Below are 24047 nucleotides of genomic sequence, written 5' to 3'. Positions count from 1 at the left end.
TCTGGAAAGCCCACGGCCCACTGCAGGTGACTGGGTCGGGTCACTCTTCAGGAGGACAGCCCAGTCTACATCAGCCCAGGAGGGTACCAACTCAGCAGCTTTCTCCACGGCCCAGCCCTCGCCCGGTGTCCCCTCTGTGACTGCGGGCTGGGGAGCCCTCAAGTCATGCTCTTGCCCTTCTCCCTCCCAACTCAAGAACCACGCAGAGCAGGGACAATCAGATAGTGCGATTTATTGCCCCCGCGCCCCTCCTTCAGCCGCGTCCAGGCCAGGGAATAGACGGGACCCCATCTCTGCGGGGTCTGCTGGGAACAGGGCCTAGTCCTGCTCCAGCACTCCTCCACGACCCCGAACCCAGGAAGGGGAGGGAGGACGAGGGCCAAGAAGAAGAACAGGACCCGCGGGGAAGTAGAGACAAAATAATGGAAGGGTGGTCGGGAGGCGGGTGTGATCAAAAGAAAACTCTGAGGGGAAAAGGACCCCCTCCCTTCGCTCCGCGTGGCCCTCGTGAAGCGGAAGGGCGGGGCCTTCCGGGCGGCGGGGCAAGAGAAAGAGGGACCAGGGGCCGCTCTTTCGGTCGTGGGCTCCGTCCTCCCTCGTCTCCAGTTCCCACGCGCGGTCTCTCCCGGGCTCGCCGAGAACCAGAAGGGCAGGCCAGGCTGGGGCAGGCCGCAGGGCGCAGGGCGGGGGCGGGAGGGCCCTAGCGCCCCGGGCCGCCCGTCCCCACAGCGCGGACCGCCGGGCGGGGCGCGGCAGGGAGGGAGACGAGGCCTCCGCCGCCCGTGGCGCCCTCTGTCCGTCTCTCTCCGGTCTCCGGGCCCTGCGCCATCGTCCCCGCCAAGCCCGAGGGGCCCTGCCCCCCCGGGCCTCCGCCCCTACCGGCCCTCCCCGCCGCGGCACTCGCTGCAGCGCCCGCCAGCCGCCTCGTCGTCGTCGCCGTCGTCGTCCTCCCCGCCCGCCCGGTAGTAGCTCTGTCCGCAGCGGCTGCAGACCGACGGCGCGCCCACGGCGTGCACCTTCTTGTGTCTCCGCAGCGCGGCGCCCTGCACGAAGCCCTCGCCGCACTCCACGCAGATGTGCGCCGGCTCCTCGCCCCCCGCCGCCCCGAGCCCGTCCCCGTGCTGGGCGCGCTGGTGGGCCAGGAGCCCCGCCCCGTGCCCGAAGCCCTTCCCGCACTCCACGCACACGTACGGCTTGGGGGCCGGGGCGCGCCGCGAGCGGGGCCCCGGCGCCTTGGCCCCCGCGCCCGCCATGGCTGCGGCCGCCGCGGCCCCCTCGCCCGGCGCGCCCACCACGATGATGCCGTCGCCGTCGCCCACCGGGATGGCGATCTCGCCGTCCGCCGCCGCCGCCTCGTCGGGCGCCTTGGCCCGGCGCACGCTGGCCGCCAGCACCTTGGCCGCCACGCCGGGGCCCGCGAGCTCGGGGTGCAGCCGCAGGTGACGCGCCAGGCTCTTGGGCTGGCTGAAGCCGCGGCCGCAGCGCGGGCACACGAAGGGCTTGAGGCCGCTGTGCGAGCGCCGGTGCTTGGCCAGACTCTTGCTCTGCGTGAAGCTGCGGCCGCAGTCGGGGCAGGCGTAGGGCTTCTCGCCCGTGTGGATGCGCTGGTGCTGCATGAGGTTGGAGCTCCAGCTGAAGCGCTTGCCGCACTCGGAGCAGGCGTAGGGCTTCTCGCCCGTGTGGATGCGCCGGTGCTGCACGAGGTGCGAGCTCTGCGAGAAGGTCTTGCCGCAGTCGGCGCACGCGTTGGGCCGCTCGCCCGTGTGCGTGCGCTGGTGCCGCGTCAGCTTGGACCAGTGGCTGAAGCTCTTGCCGCACTCGTTACAGATGTAGGGCGCCGGCGGCCGCGGCCGGGGCGGGGGGCCGGCCGAGGGCGCCGACTGGGGCGGGGACAGCTTGGTCGGGGGCCAGCTGGGGACGTCGTCGTCATCCATGATGAGGATGTCCACTAGAAGGCAAGAGGGTGGGAGGGGAGGAGAGTCAGAGAAGCCCGGGCTCGACAGAGGGCCGGGCCGGGGCCGCGGGCCGGGGGCTTCGACGGGGCTCTTTCACCTGCCACCGGGCATGCGCAAAGCCTCGCCTGCGCGCCGGCTCAGGATGCCCGGCGGCCCCGGAGGGCAGCTCGGCCGGGTCGGTGCACAGACCTGGCCCTCCGCAGATGCCCGTCTCTCCACCTCCTTCCCCGCCGTATTCTCCTCAGAGCTCACTCCCTGACACTGCACTGAACGTTCGTGTGGTCATTCACTACCCACCGTCAAGACTTTTCTTTCCCAGCTGCTTCCCCCACACCTGGAACAATGCCTGGAACGTAGCAGGGACTCCAGAAATGTCTGGGAAATAAACAGCATCCACATAAACGAACATGGATGGAAGTCTAGGAAATGACACTTGAAGCCCAAAGCACCAGGCAGGGGCGGGGAGGGTCCAGGGAGAGGGGCTCACACCCTGGCCCAGGAACAAGGCAAGCCCGGGAGTAATGGCATCGCACCTGGCTTCCAGGAAGACTATCCCGGTGCAGGTGGAGAAGAGGAAGGAGGAATAGGACTGGTTAACGGGATCACAGGCCAGCATGGGATCCCGCCTGCCCCAGTACCTGGGAGTGCGACCCCCGCATACCGGAGTCTCCGTGACAGACGTCCTTGACCCTATCCCTGCTGCCCCATGCAGACGACAGAGGAGCATGGAGCCCTGGTCTTGCCGGCTGTGAAGTGAGGACTCAAAGCCTGTCCAAAGTCTGCACCACACCTGGCCCTGAGCCATCTCCCAGGGAAAGAGCGTTGGCCTCCCCCGGGCAACCTGCCCAGCTCAGAGACCGACCTGTGAGCACCTGCAACAAGGACTCTTGCTCCCCAATCCAGCGGAGCCTGGGCCTCAGCCGGGACTCCTCCACGGTGCCCACCAGCCCGGCGTGGCCCTCCACGGTGTGCCTGCAGCTTCCCTTCCAAGCATGCATTGGGAACACTGCTTCCCCGCTCCCTCCCTCCCTCACCAGGGCACAAGCCAGGCCCGAAGCACTCACACACTGACCCAGGGTAACTCACAAACATGCAAAGAGGCGTTAGGATGCACCGAGGTGGGCGCCACGCACTCAACAAGCTTCAATGCGTCTACGTCCTGTAAGGGAGGCGCTACGGAACTCGGGTCTTTACAGCACAGAACCCCAGCACCAGGAGAGGAATCACAACCTGGGAGAGCCCTGCTCTAGTGCCCCTGGCTTCTGCCCGCTCGCTGCATGAGGTTCAGGGGGCGCCTTGGAGAGCAGCCGGGCTGAAGGCAAGACCCCGCTCTTGCTCCAGAGGCACATGGCGGCCTCGGCGCCTTTCTGGGGCACTCACGACCGCTTCACCGGGGAGCGCGGCCCGGAGCTGCTCGTGGCACTGGCAGCTGGAAGGCTTCCCACACGTGCTCCCCATCACTACGGTCAGCCACACATGGCTGTGGCAGAATCCACGCTCGCTTCGCCAGATGAACCATTCTCGATCACCCTCCAGTCTCCCCTTTCTGAACATCGCTACGAACTCCTGGATTTACCCGTATTTGGTGGGTCTCCATCCACTGCCGTCCCACCTGCCGCCGCTCTAAGGAGGCGCCCCATCCTTCGGGCAGGACCCTGGTGGGCCCTGGCAGCTTCCCTGCTCCTCAGCCTCATGAGACGCCCAGACGTGCAATCACTGTTTCTCCAGGAGGCCCTGGTTTCTTCTGGTGGAAAGTACTTCAAGACCCAAATCTGGAAATGGTCACTGCTTTTTTTTTTCCTTACAGTAATATTCTGCTGAGTTCACACCAACACTTCTTCCCAGACAAATCCGGACCTACAGGTTTTTCTTGAGTCTTTTTTTGGGGACGTCTGCATCTCCCTTCTTCAAAAGGGAGAAGAGAGTTTGAATAGTCTGTCATTATTCTTTTGCTGACCCCATGTTGCGGTGTTGAGATAACCACTCTAATCCACCACTGCCGACTGCAATTTCTGAAAGCACAAAGCACGGCCTTGCGCGCGCCACTCCTGTCCCACCCAACCTCCCGCGGCCCTGCTCGCTGCCCGTCTCTCTCCAGCCAGTGGCTGTCCGAGGCTCGCCTGCTAACAGATCCCCCGAAAGGGCCCAGAACGCTGTGGACTGAACTCCTCCTCTGCCCTTCCAATCTGTAGGTCAGTTTTAAGGAGACCCTTGGCTCGCCTTTTCTTTCCCTGGGAACCATAAATATGGCCCTACTGTCTTCTGGCATAAAGCACTGCCCCTAGGTGCCCCAAAGATTTGCTTCTTCCGGTGACCTCTGAGGAGGTATTCTCAGACTTGTGACTTGCTCTTTCAAGACCTAATTTTGACAATTCAGGAGTCTTCTTGGCTTGTTTATTCTCTTCCTTTGCTTTGGATTTCTGCAAGGACTTCCCCAGGCCCGCGCTGGGATTCTGACTTCATTTGTTTTTATACTTCGTTTTAACCTTCATTTCTTTTTAATTTTAAACATCCCTCCTTTTTACCTCCAACTTTTCTCAGGGAATGTGTTCTTTTTATTCCCTCTTGGGTTATCTCCTTCAGTTTTCATTTTGAAACGGCTTTGCTCGTATTTTCTGCTGAGTCCTGCATCCTCGCTTCTGAGCTGTTCTGATTTCGTGCTTCTTCCACAGGCTGTCACCTCTCTGACCAGGTGGTGTATCTCCAAGGGCCTCGCGATCGGGGGAGATATTACCTGCCCATTTTCTCTTTTATTCTAACGATTTTGGGGTGGGGGGGCACTAGTGTTATGCTCAGTTTGTTCCTGTTGCTCGTTTTTGTGCGGAAGGGTTCCCCAACTTTGGGGGCTCGAGGTCCCCAATTCCCAGGGGGCAAGGTCCCCCGACTCCCAGGGGGCGAGGTTCTCCGAGCTCCCTCCTCTGACGTTCTCACACCATATCGGAGTGTGTGACAGTGTCCCGGGCTCCTGGCGCCACAGCCTCCCTGTTTTTATCTGTACCTCCTCCTTCCTTCCTCCCTGTGGTCAAGGACAGGGGTCCCACTCAGTTTTGAGTTCCCTCCCAGAAGGTTTTGCTCTGAGTGGGTCCTGCCATGGGCAGAACGCTCTCCCTGGTTGGCATCAGAGCCCACGCGTGGGCCCCCAGGCTGCTCCAGCCCCAGACCTTCCTGTGGCCCCAAGCTCCCTGCTCCCGGTCTGGACAGAACACCTCCAGTCTCAGCTGCTGGTCTCAGTGGGACCACCCCCCAAGCTTCCCAGTGACCCCTGAGGGCTATTTGGGGCTCCTCCTTGCTTCCTTCCCTCCGACACAATGCCAACACCACACAGGCTTGTGACCATTGGTTTGTCCCCATCCAACTGTATTCTGGGGTCACGGGGGCACCTTCACACCTAAGGAGTATTGTCATCAGTGTGGCCGGAGGGATCTGGGTTCTGCCACATGGTTTTTCTGTGGAGGTCTGGGGAGGCTTAAGGGCTGCCATCATTCTGGGCCGGATGCATTTTAGGTCAGCCCCCTGGAATGACTCTGAAGCGCACTTCAACGTGAGAGCCAGAGCTTGGCTGAGGGAGGTCAGAACCCCGTCCCCCAGTGGGTGCCTTCCAGGACACCAGCTCACTTCTTTCCTGTTGGGAGAGCTCCCTCCTCAGAATCACAATGTCATCTTTATTTATGTATTCCTCTTTTGGATTACTTTCCATTCTGAATACCCTGTAGCTAAAGCCCCAGGACAGGCCTGGATGGCTCTCCCACCCCGCACGCCACCACCTGATCCCAGGCCTCCGACCACCTGCACCCTGGATGGCCAGGCTGGGGCCATCAGGAGGAGCCCCAGGCAGCAGGTCGGAAGGGCTGCCCTCCCCCGGGGACAGCGCAGCAGACACCGGCTGTCCCCCCCCCCCCTGCCCCCCCCCCCCCCCCCCCGCCCTCCCCCCCCCCAGCTGCCTCAGCCTGCGTGGGTGGCCTGGCCTCTCCGCTCCAGCACTCTAGCTGGCAACCCAACCTCGCAGGATGGCCCGGCGGCTGGAGGGAGCGCAGGACCGACAGGAAGCGCTTCTAAAGCACCAGCCGCTGTGAACAATGGCACCCGCTCAGTCTGCACACCATTCCCAAAAATACCCAAATCCAGGGAAGAAAATGCTACAATTCCTGAGGTTTCACAAACGCCCTGGGCAGGTCCAGGTCATGGAAAGGAAATGCGACCCCTTGGCTCTTTTCTGTCTCATGTGCACGGAGCTGCCAGAGAAGCACCGCCCAGGTGACCGGCTGTCTGCCCTCCGCCCCAGCGAGCTTCCACCTGGGTCACAGCCCGGCAGCAGGGGTCAGCTCAGTGTGGAGCAGGCCAGAGGCGATCCACACGGAATACGGTGGGAGGAGAAGCGAACACAGTGCCCGTGCTGCCAACAGGGAGGACTGGGACTTTCGCTTCCGTGGCACACGAACACACGTGGGGCTGGGCTGAGGGCGTGTGCAGAACGACTCAGGCCTTGACGATGGTCAGAAGACATGCCGTGGGTCCCCCTCTGCCTCCTTGTCATGGAGTGGAGTCACCCGAAGCAGGAAGACACAGGGCGGGGCGGCTCCAACTTGTGGGGACAGAGAGAGCTGGAAAGTCCTTCAGACAACATCCTGGGGGGAGCCCGCCACGCCCACCTCCTCATCTGCACCTGAGGCCCCACCACCCAACCCGTGGTCTCCCAGGGGCCCTGAGGCAAAGCCTTCCCTAGGGAAGGAGCCTCGGGCCCACAATCGCCCATGGCTCCTGAGGGGCTGGCTGCCTCCAGGCAAAAACAAGGTGCCCGGGGCTCGGTGCTCCTTCCCCCACAGCAGCCCCAGAAAGCTTTCCAAAGCACTCCTGAGCCCCCAAGGAACGCCTTTCTCCCTGGGGTGACATTGCTGGGGCTGCCCACGGTCAGTCCCCTCTTCCTCACCAGAAAATCCCAAGCACAGGGCTGAGCTGGGATAAGGCAGGCATGGTGACCCTGAAGCCACCTCCCAGGTCGCGCATCCCCGATCAGGATGCACATGGGGTTGCCGGGAAGAGAGGCCCCAGGAGCCAGTTCTGCCTCTGCCCCGCCCCCTCCCTGTCCTTCATCTTCAGCAGGGAGGGGGACGTGAGGGCCAGAGCTGAGGTACCACCTCAGGCATGTGGCCAGGACGGCACACACAAAGCCGGCCAGAGCCAGGATGTCGGCGGCTCGTGGAGAAATGGCTGGAAGTGCCCTGTGTGCAGCCTGGTGTCCCAGACGGCTACACACCGTTCCAGTTAAAGCCACGACAGGAGGGCTCTTGCTAGTCCTGCCTCGCTGCCGCGTCCCCTGCCTCAAGCTGTCCGCGGGGCCTCCGATCCACAGCCAGCCGCGCTCTTCTCCAGCCAGCGGCCCGCACCTCCCGCGGTGGGCAGCCCCTTCCTTGGCGAAGCCTCCCTGCCCCCGACGAGCTGGGCCCTCTGGTGAGGCGGTCTCCACGGCAGTCCCCTCTGTAACCACCACCAGTCTGTGGGCCCCGTGGAGACAGGGAGTCGGCCTCAGGCACACCGTCCCCAGCCCCTCCCCCACAGGAGCGGTGACACAGGCAGAGCTTGCCTCCGTGCCGCAGATGGCGTGTGGCTGACTCCGGGCACGGTGAGCAGTGCAGGGCACGGGCATCACTCCCGGCAAGCCAGGACCTCACGCCCATCTCAAGAAGCTCATGCGGGGGGCTCTGGACAGGGATGGACGCAGGGACTAGGTGGAGGTCAGTGCAGGGTGGCAATCCAGGAGCCAGGGGGGCTCCGTGGCCACATCCAGAAGGTACTTTGTGAGTGGACACTCGATGGGCCAGAAATCAGATTGGGGGGGACCCCGGGGAGCCCCCACGGTCAGCTGGGCCATGAGGCTGCGACTCAGGGCTCTGACGGCACTTTCCACCTGCCATCTTCAGACCCTGGGCCAGGGGGTGAGCCCACCTGCCTGCCTTCTCCCAGCCCTGCCCCACTCTCGAGGGGGCCAGCACAGACCCCAGCCCCTGCCCTGCAGGCCAGAGCTACCATGGGCATCAGGCTGGTGTCTCAGGGCAGGAGTCTGGCACGGTCACCCCACAGGAGGCCCCACACCCAGGCGGGCAGCACCCCCCGGGGCAGACCCAGAACCATGGGATGCACGGCCACTTAGAAGCATCCAGGCACAAGGCCCGCGAGCTGAGCAAAGGGGGGGCGGGGGGGGTCAAAATGGTGTGGCCCCCAGCAGGGGGTGGCTGGAGCAGGGACGTCCAACAGATTCCCTTGGGGGAGAGCAGGCTCAGGACAGCAGGCTGGACGAGGGGGAGGTGAGAACCCACCTGCACATCGTACAAGTTTTATAAGGGGGACGGGTTAACGGAGGACTCGTAGGATTACACCTGACTTACTCCAAGGCAGATGTACGTTTTGGAGAAAACTGGGGTTGTTAACTCAGACTGGGTGTTTTGTTGGGTGAGGTAAGCGTTTCGTAGCTGTCGTTTCGTTTTTGCTCTTAAAGAGCCCGCACCTGTTGGAGGACCTACGGGTGCAAAGACAGGACATCTGGGATGTTCTTTAAACTCTCCAGGAGGGAGAAAAGGGTGCAAACGGAGAAATAAGACTGGAAAGGGGTCTCTAACCCTGAGGCTGAGTGCAGGCAAAGTCATGACGTGACTGAGCTCGAATGTTCCCATAATATGCAGACTTTTAAATTAATTCTAAAAGGGCTAGAAGGCCAAGGACGTGCATCGGGGGAGGCAGGGGAAGCAGGCCCAGAGGGGCACAGCGGGGAAGGGCGGGCATGGTTCCCCCACGGAGGGCAGCCGGGTCAGAGTGAGCATGGAGCCCCCACGACTCCGTGTCCTCCTTGGTAACCAGGGCCGTCCCGGCCTGCCTGCAGGGAGCTTCTCTTTATTCTCCTCGGGGTGATCTTACATTAATGCGTAGGGGGAGGCCAAGAGACTTTAAAAACCCTCCCCCAACCATGGTGCAGGTCCCCGTGGCCCTCCCTGAGGACGACTGCGGGATGCCGGCCCCGGGGCCGAGACCCAGCGCCCGTCCCGTCCGTGAAGTTCGACCGGCACGTGGCCACACCCACTCACTTCCATACTGGCCGGGCGCCTTCCCGCTGCAACAGCACAGGGTCTGCAAAGCCAGAAATCTCTCTCCTCTGGCCTCTACAGCAAAAAACACATCCGCTGACTCCACGCCGGCATAACACCCGGCACGAAAACACACCAACAGCAGCATGAAAGCCAAGTCCATGCTTTATTTCTCGGGTGCCCTACAGGAAAACCCCTGGAAAGGAGTGTCTCGGCAAGCAAACCCCAGGCCCCGTGTGCTCAAAGGTGAGTTTTATTCAACCCAAATAATGCTTTATTAAACACAACAGGGTACCAATAGTGAAAAAGTGGAAGATTTCCCCTAAAAACCCAGATACTCAGCTTTCCCCCCACAACTGGTACACATCACACCCTCCTCTGTGGTCCGGTCACCCCGGCCCCGTGACGCCCACCCCGTCTACAGCTTCTCGCTTGAGACACCTGTGGACCACCCAGAATCAGGGCAGGGGGCCAGGACGCTGGGGAGCGAGGGGCCTGGGCCATGACGGTGGAGAGGACAGCCGGAGAGAAGTGGCCCCCAAAGGCACCCATGACCCTCTGGAGGAAGGAGGCATCACTCCTGAGCCACAGGAGCGGGGGAGAAGGAAGCCGGGGTCCAGGAGGGATACGGGATCGGCTGAGACCTGCCCAAGGCCACCTCACCTGGGTTCTCGTGACTGGCCATCTGCTGGTCCTCGGAATCCAGCGGCCCCGGAGACCAGGCCTCTTCCCGCAGCTCCATGTCTGGGTCCCTGTGAGAAGGGGAGGAGACGGAAGGACAGAGTTTACAGGACGCCAGACTAGACAGGGGGCCCCAGGACGGCAGGCACCACGTCGGCTCCAGCGCGTGCTCGAGCTGCGAGCGCCCAGCTCAGCCCTGGCAGGCCGAAGGCGCACGCGGCAGGTACCTGAGGGGCACAGAGAACCGGCCCGCACCTCCCCCTGCACGGGAGACCAGCCCAAGGCGACGCACCACCTGGGGAAGGACGACGCACCGGGGCTGCAGCGACCCGGCCAGGCTCGTGTCCCAGCTCCACCATTCGCCAGCTGGAGCCCGGGGGGAGACTCCAGCCCCCCGCCTCAGCCTCCCCCACCACCGCCTGGCACCCGGATTGCCGCCAACACCGCACACGCATCTGACGTGCGTGAGGCTAAAACAAGACAAAGCAGGGAGGCAGCTCTAGCCCCAGAGCCCGCCCCCGACGGGACAGTGAGGCCGACTGACACGGGCGCACAAGTCCTCTAAGCCGTTCACGCATTCAGGTCTCTGAGAAGACCCCACACTGGGGCCTGGGGGAAAGGAGCCGACCCTCCAGGATATCTGCACCCAGAGGGGCGGCCAGACCACCCCGGCCTCTGGGGGGGGGGGGGGGGGGGCAGGCGGAGCACTTTCTGCGGCCTCTGTCCCTTTGGATTTGCCCCATCTGGAGGCTTCAGGAAATGGAACGCTGTGTCACCGGGTGTTTTGTGTGTCTTCCCTCGCTCAGTGTAATGTTTTCAGGGCTCGTCCGCACTGTAGCACGTGTCCGAATTTCCTTCCTTTTCACGGCTGTACGACACTTCACTGTATGGGTGGACCACATTCTGTGTGTCGGTTCACCCGCCGACGCAGATGGCGTCTGGGCTGTTTGCACCTCGGGGCTGAGGAGTAAAGCCGCTATGAACGTCTGAGCGCACGTACCGTGTGGACATGTTTTCATCGCGCCACCGCCCATGCCACCCCATGCAACGGGCCGTGCTGGGGAGAAATCTCACCTCACTGGCCTCGAGGGTCAGGTTCTCACCCACTCACCACCGCCCTGGGGGCAAATGCCATCTGGCAGAGCCTGGCTCTTGGGGCACACAGCCCAGGCCTCCCCCTACTGCCCCTTTGGGCCTCCATGCTGCCCTGAGGCGAGGAGCTGGGCAGGGGTCTCCCCTGTGTTTGGGAGACCTAGGCAGGCACCCAGCCCCAGGTGGGCTCATCAGTCCTGCGCTGCACCAGAGCCTGGCACTGGGGGGACCCTTGCTGTGGCATCACGCCCTGGCAGGAAGCCTGCAGGTGGGCAAGACTCCTGGTGAGCAGCTACGCAGCATCCCACACACAATCGACTGAGACCTGGCCCCTGAAGCTGAGTGCACGCAGCTCCAAGCAAACCTCCAGAGTCCTGCATCCCCCATCCCACACGGGGACCTCACCGCAGCTGAGCGCCTGCAGGCGAGCACCTGCCAACGGCAAGCATCTGCCCGCAGCACAATATGCCAGACCCGTGTCTCTTGAATCCCCCACTGACAGGGAGCTCACTACCACCCAGGCCCCGAAGGGAACCCATTCCACTGCTGGGGGAGCGTGAACCCGCCCCTCAGTAACCTCCACTGACCTCTGAGAGGAACTCCGAGAACCCGCCTGTCCAGTTAATAAACACTCGCAGACACAGTGAGCCGCTCCCTCTGCCAACACATTTCCCAGGCCCAGGCCCTGTCCTATGCAACTTAGACGCCGTTAGCACATTTGGTTGCACCACAGCCCTCTGAGCGGACAACGCTGTCCCCATCACGCAGATGCGCAAACTGAGCCATGAAGTGGCCGAGATCTGAAGGCAGACGGCACGCAGAGAACTGCGAATGCGGGTCATGCGGGCCGGGTCCTTGGGACCAGGAGACGTGGCAGTGACCAGGCAGACAAACGCTCACTCACGCAGCAGCGTCCCGCGTGCCTCCCACGAGCCAAACCTGGACGCCGGGGCCCCATGTTCCAGCCACCGGCCTGGCTCTGCATACCCCGCACTGACGTGCTGTGAACGACCACCATCCCCACGTCACAGCAGAGGACATCGAGGAGCAGCGACAGGACGCCAACGGTGCCGCTGCCGAGTCCTTGGTCCCAACTGCTCTGCCGTCCTAACACCCGTCAATGAGGACCTAGAAGAGCACGGGGCCGACCAAAGACAGAGCCAGGCCTGTCTGGGGGGCCAGGAGGCCACGCTGGGGGACACCGAACGGGGATGGACAGGAGGCGGGGGCCTGGCAGGAAGACTGCAGGTGGCCCCCGGGTGGAGCCTGCAGCCAAGGCCCAGGCCTCCTCACGGCAGGCCCTACCACTGACCACGACAGGGAGCTACCACGGGGTCGGGCCAGGTCGGCAGGACACACACAGGGCTGCCCTGCGCAGGTTCTCGCTCCCGCGCATCATCACGGCACCCACCGTGACACGGCAGCACCTGCCCGGCCCGTCCCAGGCTCCCCTCCACACGGGGCCCTGATCCGACTGGCTCTTCATGTCGGCCTGATGAGAAGACAAGGCGGGAGCGTCGTGTGCAGGATGGCATGATCCTTTCCTCCGCACCGGCCCCCATCACCCCCACCCCACAGGCGTGGGGGTCTCCCCAAGGGCCAGCCGTTGCTCGACCCTGGAGAATGTGGTGTGGTGAAGAGGCCACAGCCCCAGCCGCGTGACAGAGCCCTGCCAGTGATGAGCAAGCATCCGAACGAAAAAGGCCATTTCAGACGATGAAGTTCAAGGAAGATATGCAGGGAGGGGAGGGAAGAAGAGGGGAGGGGAGGGCAGCTGCACCAGGAGGTCAGTGGAGGATCTCCCAGAGGGAAGAGCCACAGGAGCAGGTCTGCACGAGAAGCGTGGAGGGGGAGGGATGCAGGGACAGCAGGTGCAAAGGCCCTGCGGAGAGGCTAGAGATGCAGGGGTGGGAGGGCACTCTCGCAGGGCTTCGAAGGCCAGACAGGACTGAGGAGTTGTGTGAAACGTGGTGATCCCTCTGGGGTGGGCACCACTGCGACGCGTGTTTTACAGACGAGGACACTGGGGCTCCCAGACGTAGGTGGGGCCGGTCCTGGAGCTCGCCTACAGCAACAGCAAGGAGCATCTGGACGCAGCAGCGAGGGTGGGCAGCCAGGATGCGCTGGCACAGTGCCGGGCTCGGGGCCACAGGGACTCCCAGGATCTGGGAGGGCGCGGAGCGTTCTTCCTCCCCATCTGCCCGAGGCATCACCCCCTCAGAGGCCTCCCAGCCCCCGATCTGCCCTCCCCTGGGCCCCACAGGGTGCCCAGCACCCACACCGGCGCCAAGCGCCCTCAGGGGCTGAGAACAGGCACGTGCCGCACCCACGAAGGGGTCTGAACAGAATGGAGGCTCGAGAAACCAATGCATGCAACTCTGACCCCCTTGGCCGGCCCACCCTCTGGGACCCCACAGGAAGGCCAGCAAGCCCCCAGCTGAGAGCTGGTGCCACACATAGTTCGGGGGGAGCCTGACAGTCCGGCCACACGGCAGCCGCAAACAGGCGCTGGGAGCCCCTGGCCAGGCAACCCACCCCCTTCTCCTGGGGCTAATCCGAGGGGAAACCCAAACCTCAGAAAACGCTTCCTGCAGGGAAAAAAAAACTTCATCACAGCCAGATTTAGAGCAGGAAAGAAACTGGAAAGAACCCGTCAGCACCATGTGGGAGAAAGCCCAAGAAAATCCCACAGATGCCACAGCCCCAGAAACGACAGCTGATAGCAGGAAGAATGTGTCTCACTTTTTTCTTTTTATCTTCATTTTCTCAACTTTTCCATTTTTTTAGAATGAGTAATTACTTCTGCTGTAAGGGAAAAAGACGAAACGATTCTTTTTTGGACATCCATAGGATTATGCATTGCGATGGGAAAATCGCCGGGTGCTGAGGGGGCACCGTGGGGACGCACAGCCCTCGGGTCACACCAGGTAACCGTGCGGCCAGAAACCCTCGCGCACGGCTGCTGGGCGCGCAGAACGGTGCGGCCACCGTGGCAAACAGTCTGGCAGCTCTTCACATGATAAACAGCCTTAGCTTGTGACCCCGCGACTCCACCCCTAGGTATACACCCAAGAGACATAAAACCCGCGTCCACACGCAGACTCGCACACGAATGTTCCGGCAGCGCCCGTCAGAGCGCAAACACCAGGGGGAGAAGCCAGTCACAAAGGGCCGCAGAGAGCGGACTCCATCTCTCGGAAACGTCCAGAAACATCCAGAACAGAGACGGTGGCTGCCAGGGGATGGGGGCGGGGAGGGAGAGGGGCTGCTAATGGGTGCAGGGCTTTTTGGGGAGTGATGAGAATACTGTGGAACCAGATGGTGGTGATGGTTGCACAACGTTGTGAATATATTAAAAATCACTAAACTGTACATGTTCAAAGAGTGGATCTCACGACATGCAAATTAGATCTCCACTAAAAAGTAAACAGACTTTAAAAAATCGTATGAGGCCCGCTGATTACAAGGCCACAAACACTGAAAATGAGGTAAGAGGAGAGCATCTCTCCACTTGCTAGATGAAACATTTTCCCATTCGTGGACCACTTAATAAAGCCAATTACATCGTCCAGGAAAACAAGGGGCGCCTGGCTGGCTCAGTCGTTAAGCGTCTGCCTTCGGCTCAGGTCGTGATCCCAGGGTCCTGGGATCGAGCCCCGCATCGGGCTCCCTGCTCAGCGGGGAGCCTGCTTCTCCCTCTGCCGCTCCCACCTCATGCACCCCTCCCCCAAATAAATAAAACTTTGAAGAAAAGAAAAAGAGAGAAAAACGAGGTAAGAAAAAGGAAAGACACAGTCAGTGCTCACAGGGCTGGGGGCAGCAGGGCTGAGGCAGTGGGCCGGGACAGCCGGCCCCTCTGCCCTCCTGCGTGTGTGGAAACTTGTTTGCTAAGTGGGTGTGCTGTGCTTCCCCTGAACGTCAACGTGTAAGTCACTGAGCAGGGACTTCCCAGACCCGAGTCTCCACCTCAGGCCCACTTCCTGCAGCAAGAAGGCCTCGGCCTTCTCCCCGTCCCCTCCCTGTCCGCCCCCTCCATGTCGCTGTCCTCCCTCCCCAGGAACCCCAGGGCTCTGGGGCCCCCCGGGCCAGGAGGCGCAGCACAGGGGCGCTCCTCCTCCGGCTGCAGGACGGCGGCGTCAGCGCCTGCCCTGTGGCCAGAGATTCCCAGGTGCTCAGTGGGCAAGGGGGCCCGTGGGTCCGGAGCAGGGCCGGGTCTCCATCAGGGACATCCACCCAGAACAGGCCGCCTTTCTGCCTGAAAGCAGAAGATGGAAGCCGCACGGCACAGAGCCCTCCCTGAACCAGGAGGAAAGAAGGTTCCTCCCTCCAGACCCCGGAGAAAGAAGCCCGTATACACAGATACACAGACCTCCTCTCTCCTTCAGGGCCCCCAGGGGCCGCAGTCTCTTCTCCACAACCACCGCCCCTCGCTCACCCCGGTGCGGCACATCTGTGGGTCTTCATTTCTCTTGCTCGGGCTCCCACGTTTGTGGAAATATAATCCGTGTGCTTTTCTCCCGTTAATCTGTTTCAGTCCGTCCAGCCGGAAACCCTAAGAGGGCAGAGGAAAGTCTCCCCTCCCCTCTGCAAGGGACAGGCTGGAGCCGAGAGGGAGTCAGCCGCCCGCCTGTAAGCTGCCCCTGCTCGGAATCGGTTTTACCTGCGTGTTTAAACGGTCACACTTTAAAAGATGTCTAAGTAGCACACCAGATCCTCCATTTTGCCCCTTGGCCTGTAAGGCCCACAATATTTACCTTCTGGGCCATCACACAAAACGTTTGCTGACCCTGACGTAAAGGAGCAAGGACTGCCGAGATGTGGGGGGACACATCCCAGGCCAAACAGATAGGAAAGGCCTGGAGGTGCCGTGCCTCCGATGGGAGGGAGAGAGGGGCAGAAGGCAGGCCGGGTGGCTGTGGGGGCCACAGCAGGGATGCCCGTCAGAGGACGCCCCGAGCTCGGGGGTCAGGGCTCTGCAGTTGCCGTCCTGAAATCCCAGTAAGGTTACCTTGCATCTGTGTTTTGCACACGAAGTGTGATGGAACAAGGAAGCACGCAGCGGGGGCTCGGCCCCTGCTCCCCACAAGGCCCAGCAAGTACTCCCAGGGCCAGGAGAGGGTCAGGACAGCGCCGGAGCCGGGGACTAACCAGGGGTCCTAGTGAAGAGTCGGGAAGGGTGTTCACTAAACGTTACCCAGGTCCCTTCCTCTCCCACTCACTCATTCATCACTCAAGAAGCTGCTGAGGCCTCCGGGCTGACCCTGTGGGCCTGTGGGTCCCATACCCAGGACCTCAGAGTCATGGGGCAAGGGCTGCAGCCCCCTCCCCTCCACAGAGGTGCGTGCAGAAACACCGGGGTGTGGCCTCAGCGCCACCAGAAGGCCCCCCACTTGCTCCAGACGAAGTCTGATTATGCAATTTGGCCCCTTCGGAGGCCCTGCCTACCCCCCATCTTCCCTCCCAGCTCCCCCAGTTTCTGCCCCCCTCTGTGACTTCGCCCAGCTCTGACCTCCGCTCCCCAAGGTGAAGGGTAGGCCTCCCCCAGCCCACCCCAGCCAGGCCCTTGAGCAATCCAATTAGCACAGGGGCTGACAGGGCCTGGCTGCTATTAAGCTTGAGACAAATTATTGTTATTATTGTTGTTATTAGACCCCACCCACCTCCTCTGGATGCCAGCCCACCAATTAGCCCCTCTCTTTCTTCTGCTGCCAATCTCACCACCTCCCCTCCCCTGCGCCAGCAACCAGATGCTCCAGACAACTCCTGCAGAACAAGGGCCCCTCCCGCACCTATGCCCCAGGCCCTGCCCTCCAGGACACCCCCCTGCTTTCTCGGTCTCTCTCATCACCGTCCTTTCCCCTCCTCCCTCAGAGCCGAGCTCCTGCCCTTACCTCCCCCCCAACCTCGAGGTCACCAAATCCAGTGGCTCTTTAACCCCTGTGCTGTCAGCGAGCAGAGTCCAGCACACACTCCCCTCCCAGCCTCCTCCTTCCCACCCCGTCCACCCTTACCCTGCCTCCCCATGCCCACCCCCGCCCAACACCCCTTTAAAGTCTGCTCCCCACATCACAGACCAACTCATCTTTTTAAGTCACTCAATTCCAACAGCCCAACTAGAGATAGGCAAAGGATCGGAACAGATACTTCTCTAAGGAGAATACAAAGAGCTGATAAGCACGTAACAAGATTCTCAACCTCATTTGCCATCCGAGAAACGTACACGAAAACCACAATGAGATCCCACGGTATCAGGACGCACATAACAGAAAACACAAAACACTAAAGGCTGGCGAGGATGTGGAGAAACTGGAAGCCCCGTGTGTTGCTGGGGGATGTGAAATGGGGCGGCCACTGTGCAAGACAGCCTGGCAGCTCCCCAGAAGGCAGAGCACAGAATGACCGTGGGATCCAGCAACTCCACTCACGGCCATGAACCCAAGACAAACAAAAACACGATCGTGCAAAAATTTGTACACGCACGTTCACAGAGGCATAAATCACGACTGCCAAAACTGGAGACAGCCCAAATGCCCATCAGCAGATGAATGGATACACAAACTGTGGTCCGATCATTCCACAGAACGTTATTCCGTCACACAGGAGATGAAGCACTGACGCATCGCATCCCGGAGGAGCCCTGAACACATCACACCGCGTGAAGGAGCCACAGAGACCGCGTTGTGCGTGAAGAACGGCAAACCCAGAGACAGGATACAGATGAGTGACTCCCAGGGACTGGGGGCAGGGGAAGGGGAGTGGGTGCAGTCTCTCTGGGATGACGACAATGTTCTGTGGGGATGGGTGCACCTACCTGTGAACACATCAACCCCCACTCCACTGTGCACTCTGCAGGGGGGTCATGCTAGGAGACTCACGCCTCCATGAAGCCGCTAGAGTTCACACCCCTGCCCTGCCTAAACCACCCTGCTGCACGTGCCCACGGCGCGTCACCCCAAATCCAAATCCCCTCAATACCACTGCCCACCTCCCATCTGCGGCCTGTCCTCCACCTGCCTGGCACCTTCTCACCTCTCAAGGGTCCACCCACGCCCCGCCCCGCATCACATGGCCAGGCTTCCTTCCTCCCCAGCGTGCACCACCACCTGGAATCGTCCGCCCAGCGCACATGGCTCACTGAGAGGAAGCAGCCTGGCACTGGCGTCCTTGACTGGATGGGGGCCGCTCAGACCTCAGACCCCTCTTCGGCCTGGGTGGTGATGCCCCACACCCCCCTGGGGTTGCAGGTAGACCCCTCCGCTCTCCTCACCAGCTCCTACCCGCTTCCCTTTTCTGGGCGCGGCTTCACCCTTCGCTCCAGGCCTGAACACCCATCTGTTCCCTGCTCTACCTCCCACCCAGACCACCTCCCACACCCACAGCCAGTCCTGCCAGGCTCTCACCTGTGCTTTCAACACTGAGGACAAGTCGCAACACCATCAGAACCTTAAGCCCTTTTTTGGGGGGGAAAAGGGGCCCTCTGTCAACTTTTCCTATTTCTTCCATGATAATGTTTGGATTTTTTCCATCTTATCGGGAGTCAGCTGGGTAGGTTGTACTTCCCCAGAAAGCAATCTACGCCTCTTTCGGGTTTTCCAGCACACTGAAAGAGCTGAGCAAAGCAGTCCCTTATGACCCTGCTCCTCTGCCCCCCCAACCCCACTTTCTTCCTCTTTTCCTTGTCTGGGCTGCCCTCACAGTCCTCCCATGAAGAGGACAACCCTACTTCACGGCTTTCTTTCTCCCACCCATGTCCCACCTGGCCAAGCAGGCCTCACCCTTGCCGTCGGCCACCGTCCTCGTATCCTCAGGGGCACCAACCGCCCCTGCCTCCAATCCTGTGCAGCCTTCCCAGGGGTGCAGTGCACCCCACCCCGGAACCCAGGCAGGTGGCAAACTCCAGACACCCTGGTCCCCACTCCCTGCTGTCTCCAAAGGAAACCAGTTTCTAGAATCCCTAGAACCTCCCCGCACGGTTACGCGGCAGGCGCAGCAGGGAGCGTGGAGACCACCTGCCACCATCCAGGAACACCGAGCATCCGGATCTGCAGACACGTCCGTGAACACTCCTGATTGTTAAAGTCTTGGCAAGTAACTGAAAATTGCTTAAACAAACAAAAACATTCTCTAGGCAGGGAAAAAAAAAAAAAAAGATGGAAGCATGCCTACAGGCCATGTAACATCTGTCACCCCTCAATCAGGCCAGACCCCCATTCCCTGGTGGATGTGTTTGCATCCTTCCACCTTGCCCATTCTCCCCATGGAGCTGCTGTCAGGGCCCAGTGAAAGTAGCGCCTTCCCCAGTAAGTCTTCCCAGACTTCTCCCTTCCCTCAGCTCAACGGTCCTCTCTTTTCAAATAACCAGGCACAGACGACCTCTCAGATCCTGTGCACAGGGTGCAGTGGGTTCATAATCCGGATCCCCACAACCACTGTCAGAGAGGTGAGGACAAGCTCTCTGGGCAGGCGGCCAGAGTCCGACTCAGCCCCACCAGCCAGCAGCCATGTGACCTTGGACAAGGTGCTCCGGCCTCTGTGCCCCTGACCCTCACAGGCCCCGCGTCAAGATCAAAGGAGACAATGCGTGTGAAGTGCTCAGCCAGAAGCCAGGCACCCAGAACGTGCCTGGTGACCCCTGATGAGAACTGTTAAAGCTGGGGTTCAGACAAGTTCGGTGGCTGACTCAACATCACAGAGCCACCAAGTAGAGGAGCAGAGACTCCAGCCAGGCCGGCCAGCCTCCAAGGTCGTCGTTTCTTCCCTCCTCGTCTTCAGGATGCTGGCACTGGCTCAACTGCCATAGTTACAGACGCGTCCTGCAGCCCCAGGTGGCCAGGCAGCGCAGCCCGGGGCCCAGGTCCACCCAGCCAGGCTCGGCCTGGCTGGCGGCTCAGCACTCGGGAGGCCACAGCTCTCTGTGCTTCTACAACAAAGGCACTGAGACTATTAGTGTGAGTCACCCCTGAAACGAGAGGCTGGGGCTCGGAGTGCCCTGAACCAGCCAATGACCCTTCGTGACAACGCACCCCATGGCAGAGGGAGCGAGTCCCCAGCCCGATAACCTTTGTCTCCCCCAGACCCCAGCCTTGGCCAAAAGAAAGAAGTCAACAAAGCCTGCGGCTTTATGGCGAAGGGCCAAGCTCTGGAGTCACATGCAGACCAGTGCTCCCTGTGCAGCTGCGGGGCCTGGGGCTCCATCCCATGCCCCGGAACCGGGGGCAACCACTCCCATCCCAGGACCTCTGAGAGCTCAGGACAGTGAGGACCAGGCACAGGACCAGGCACCTGCCAAGTGCTCAGGAAGCAAGTGCTGTCAAAGTGAGTCTGTCACCACCAAGAGGCCAGAGCCACAGCTGACTCCTGGAGGCCCCAGCACATGCAAGGCTTTGGGCAGCATGGAGGACAGCCGAGCAAGGTCTGGAAGCTGAGACGTGTCTGAGCATGGGTGCCCGGAGAGCTAGGTACCCGGCAGTGACTACCAGACACCTCCGGCCAGCCAGGCCATTGCTGGAGGCCAAGGGCCAGAATGGTGAGCCCAGGGTTCACCATCATTCTCCCCCGAGTCCCAGGGTCCTCTAGGCCAATCCCTCCCTGTCCTTCAAGACGCAGGACACACCACCTCCCCCAGGGACATGCTTCCCTCTGGGCACCTATAGTTCTGGGAAATCGACTCCCTGCTTCCGTATGTGTCTCCCTGACAGGCCTCCAAGCAGCTGCAGGGCAGGAACTGCAACCCAGGGTTGCCCAGCTCTGGGTCTGGCACAGGGAAGCCTCAAGAAACGTGTGCTGAGAGACCCTTCTCTCCCACCCCATGGCAGAGTGCTGTGACCACGGGGCCCATGGGCCCAGCACAGGGCCAGGCTTATCCAGGGAAGGCTGGACTGTGCTCTCCGCCTTAAGGGAGCGAGGAAAGAGGGAAGTGACAGGTCCATGGTCACCATGCTGGAAGAGACAGGAGCAAGGCCTGACCTAGGAATGCTTGGCTCCAGAGCCCTCCCCACATACCTTACACTCAGCTCTCTTGACGTGTGCTCTGGCTTTAAAAGGAATACATTAAGAGCTTCCCTACCAAGTCATTCCTTTCTATCCACGTAGAAACTGAGATGTTACGCTTATTTGTGCGGCAGGCTCACCAAGTACCAGGTGTGGAGCTGGGATCTGAATTCGGGTCTGTCTGACCCCAGCACTCCCAATGCCGCAGTGCTGCTCATGCGCCAGGCATGGGGACAAGCCCTTGGAGTTCTCCCTTCCTCGGCTCGCCGGGGTGGGGGTGGGGGTGGGGGTTAGATCTGGAAGGCTTCCAGGGGGAAAAAGCTAAGACAAGAGATAACAAGTGGGAATCTGATCTGAATGCTCTCGGGGCTGAGGCAGAAGGCAGGCAGGTGAATGACAGCTGCGTTTAGCCAAAGAGGCTTACGGTCTAAGAAGATAAGCCCGGATCAACAGCAACTGTGCTTCCCCAGAGCAAGGGCAGCCCTGACTCCCACCTGGATCCTCAGCGCTGCCCAACGCGGGGCCTGGCACCAGGAAACCACACACCAAGTGGCCCCCTCCCCGAAACCGCTCTGGACGGGGCTCCCACGGCCCTCCTGACCGCCCCGCAAGGGCTCTGGGGGAGGGGAGTACTCCGCGTCCCGGTCCCCGTCTCTGCCCGCCCGCTCCAGGACCTTGTTCATGCCCGTCATGGCACTGGGGGAGCCTATGGGTCACTTTCCGTCGTGCGACGCCGCCATCCTGTGCCTGCCTGACCCCCATCTCCACGAACCGGGGTGTCCCCCCTTGCGGCCGGGGCTGGGCATGGGGAATCAAGCAGCACGCCTGGGCGCCCGGCCACCGTCCTCCCCGGTCCCGCGGGCCACGCGGTGCCTGACCTTGGCCCAGTCACTTCCCCTGCGGCGCACGCGCTTCCTGCCCGCCGCCCGCGCCGGGGCGAATGAATGAGCCTCCCGCCGGGCCACAGCCCGCCATCCCCGGCGGGATCAAAGGCCGCACGCAGCCCGCCCGGGGCGGCAGCGGAACCCGGGCTTCTCTGAAGAGGGGAAGGAGCGGGGAGGCGGGGGAAGCAGGCCGGGGACCCAGACGCGCCCCCCTGGCCGCCGTTTCCGGTCAGGCCGGCCCGGCCCGCGCGTCCCCTTCCCCCACCGGGGCCTCAACTTCCCCCGGGAATCGCCACCACTTCCGGCCACGACCTGCCGGGGAGGCCGCGGCGGCCCCACCCCCCGAGCCCCCAGCCCGAGCCCCGGCGCTGCGCAGGCGCGCTCCCTCCCCGGCGCGGCCCCGCCGCGGCGCCGCGCAGGCGCGCTCCCCGCGGCTCCGCCTGGCGCGCCCTCGCCCGCCCGCGTCACCGGCCGCGCGCCCACTCACGCCCCCCCCGCACGCGCCCCCGCCCCCCCCCCCCCCGGCCCCGCCCCCCCCCCCGCCCCCCCGCCCGCCCCCCGCCCGCAGCCGGGCTCCCCGAGACGCGCGCCCACCCCGGCCCCGGGTTCACGCCCCCCCGCCTCCGCGCCCTCCCCTCACCTCCTCGGTCCCGGGGCCGCCGCGCCGCACTCCTCCTCTCTCCTCCCTCGCGGATGGTGGCAGCGGCGGCAGCGGCGACTCAGACCCTGGGGTCAGGGGGACGGGCGCCCAGGCCGGAAGTGACCTTCCTGGCCGCTTCCGCCCGCGCTGCTCCCCCTCCCCTTCCCACCCCCGCGCCGGCCTCCACCCTGTCCTCGCCGCTCTAGAAAGGCGAGCCCGGCGACCCCCCCCAGCCGCCGCCCCCCCCAGCTCTATGGTGGGGAGCGGGCGCCCCTGGGAGCCACTTCCGGACGCGTCTAGGACACGGGTCTTCCGTCCCCGCTCTATGGCGCCGTGCGCCGAGGGGCTTCGGGCCCCGCCCCCTTCCAGGACAGGAGGCGCGGGCCCGGCCCGTTAGGCGGAGACTTCCGGGTGTCTCGAGAGGTGCCCCCCCCCCCGCCCCGCCCCGCCCCGCCCCGCCCGGCGCCCGGCGCTCGCGCCTGCGCGGTCGGCGCCCCGCTCCAGCCTGGGGCGGAAAGGTGTGGGGGAGAGTGGCGGCGAGGGCCGCTCGTGCCACCCCAGGTCCTCCGGTCGTCTCTATCATCGTAACCCCTTCCGTGCCGGGGCTCGTGGCGGGTGCGGCGTCCGCTCGCAGAGGCAGCTCTGGGGCAGAGCTCTGACGAGCCCTGCCCGGTCCCGGGGTGAACTTTTAGGATGAGGATCCTGCTGCCCCCGAGGCAAGCCCCACAGGTGCCCTCGCTTACTGCACCTGCCACTCCGAGCGGCCAGCCCCTTCCTTCCCTGGGCCCCCTTTCCTCTGGGTCGGAGAGGGGAGCTGGACTCAGGTTTCCTCTGGGAAGCTCCCCGAGGGTCGGAGCCACCCTTGGAGCTAGGAGCGCTCCCTGTCCTCCAGCCTTGCCCGTCTCTTGGCCTCAGTGCCCTCCTTTTTCAGCGGGTAGTAGCACGTTGTGAACCTGCGAGGGCTTTGCATGCTTTAGGACCCATGAATAACCTGTTTCCATTTTGCAGATAACAAGGGACCCAGAGTTCAAGGCCGAGAGCCCCACGCCCAAAACGCAGAGCCTGGGCTCCAAGCGTGGCCTCGCTCCCGATTCTAGTATTTGACCATGCTTCCACATACGGCCTCCCATAGCGGACCGTCGATCCTAGCAGCTGGGGCTTCACCTGCTTCCCCCACGTGAGGCAGGCACTTAGGAAGCACTCGCTGAATGTTAGCTCTCTTTTCAGTGTCCTCCATAGTGTCCTCATAGGCCAAGTCCCTCTGGTCACTGTCGGCTCTGCACTTGGCTGGCTCTCACGTAAGTGGCACATGACTTACTGTGATTATTTATAACCGTTTTATGATCATCCTCATTGAAACAGTCACCAATAACAAATAAATAAATATAAACAACGAATTTTTTTGAGAAAGAGAGAGAAAGAAAGAAAAGAAAAGAAAAAAGAGTCACCAAGCTTGGGCATCAGGAGGATGGGGATGCACAGTTCACTTGTTGAATGACACCTCTCACAGCTTCAATTTAGTGAGATAATCTGTGCAAATGTGCTTAATTCAGGACCTGAGTCATAGTGAAGTCTCAGTGAAAATGCTAGTGATCGGTAAGACTCATTAGTATTATTACTTCTGCTCCGGCCACCGTGTGGGTCACGTCTCAGTCTGCATCAATCATGAGGTGTGCGTTGTTGATCTAGTAACATCCTTTGGCGGGCGGGGGGGGGGGGGGGGGGGGGG

The 24047-nt window shown here is 62.1% G+C and overlaps 1 protein-coding gene across 1 annotated transcript; it reads right to left on the bottom strand.

Annotated features, from left to right (window-relative positions):
• Positions 1-212: 212 nt before the first annotated feature.
• ZNF787 (zinc finger protein 787) lies at positions 213-22663 on the bottom strand. The gene is made up of 3 exons (XM_032388172.1): positions 22319-22663; positions 9695-9783; positions 213-1948 (listed from the first exon to the last, which is right to left on the bottom strand). The coding sequence occupies exons 2-3, from the start codon at positions 9771-9773 to the stop codon at positions 876-878; spliced, it is 1152 nt and encodes a 383-aa protein (XP_032244063.1). The 5' UTR covers positions 9774-9783; positions 22319-22663; the 3' UTR covers positions 213-875.
• Between the last annotated feature and the right edge of the window lie 1384 nt (positions 22664-24047).

Source organism: Phoca vitulina, unplaced genomic scaffold (genome assembly GCF_004348235.1).
Source record: "Phoca vitulina isolate PV1807 unplaced genomic scaffold, GSC_HSeal_1.0 scaffold52, whole genome shotgun sequence".
Lineage (NCBI taxonomy): Eukaryota > Metazoa > Chordata > Mammalia > Carnivora > Phocidae > Phoca > Phoca vitulina.
The sequence above is the reverse complement of the archived record's forward strand: the minus strand, read 5'-3'. Positions and strand labels throughout refer to the sequence as shown.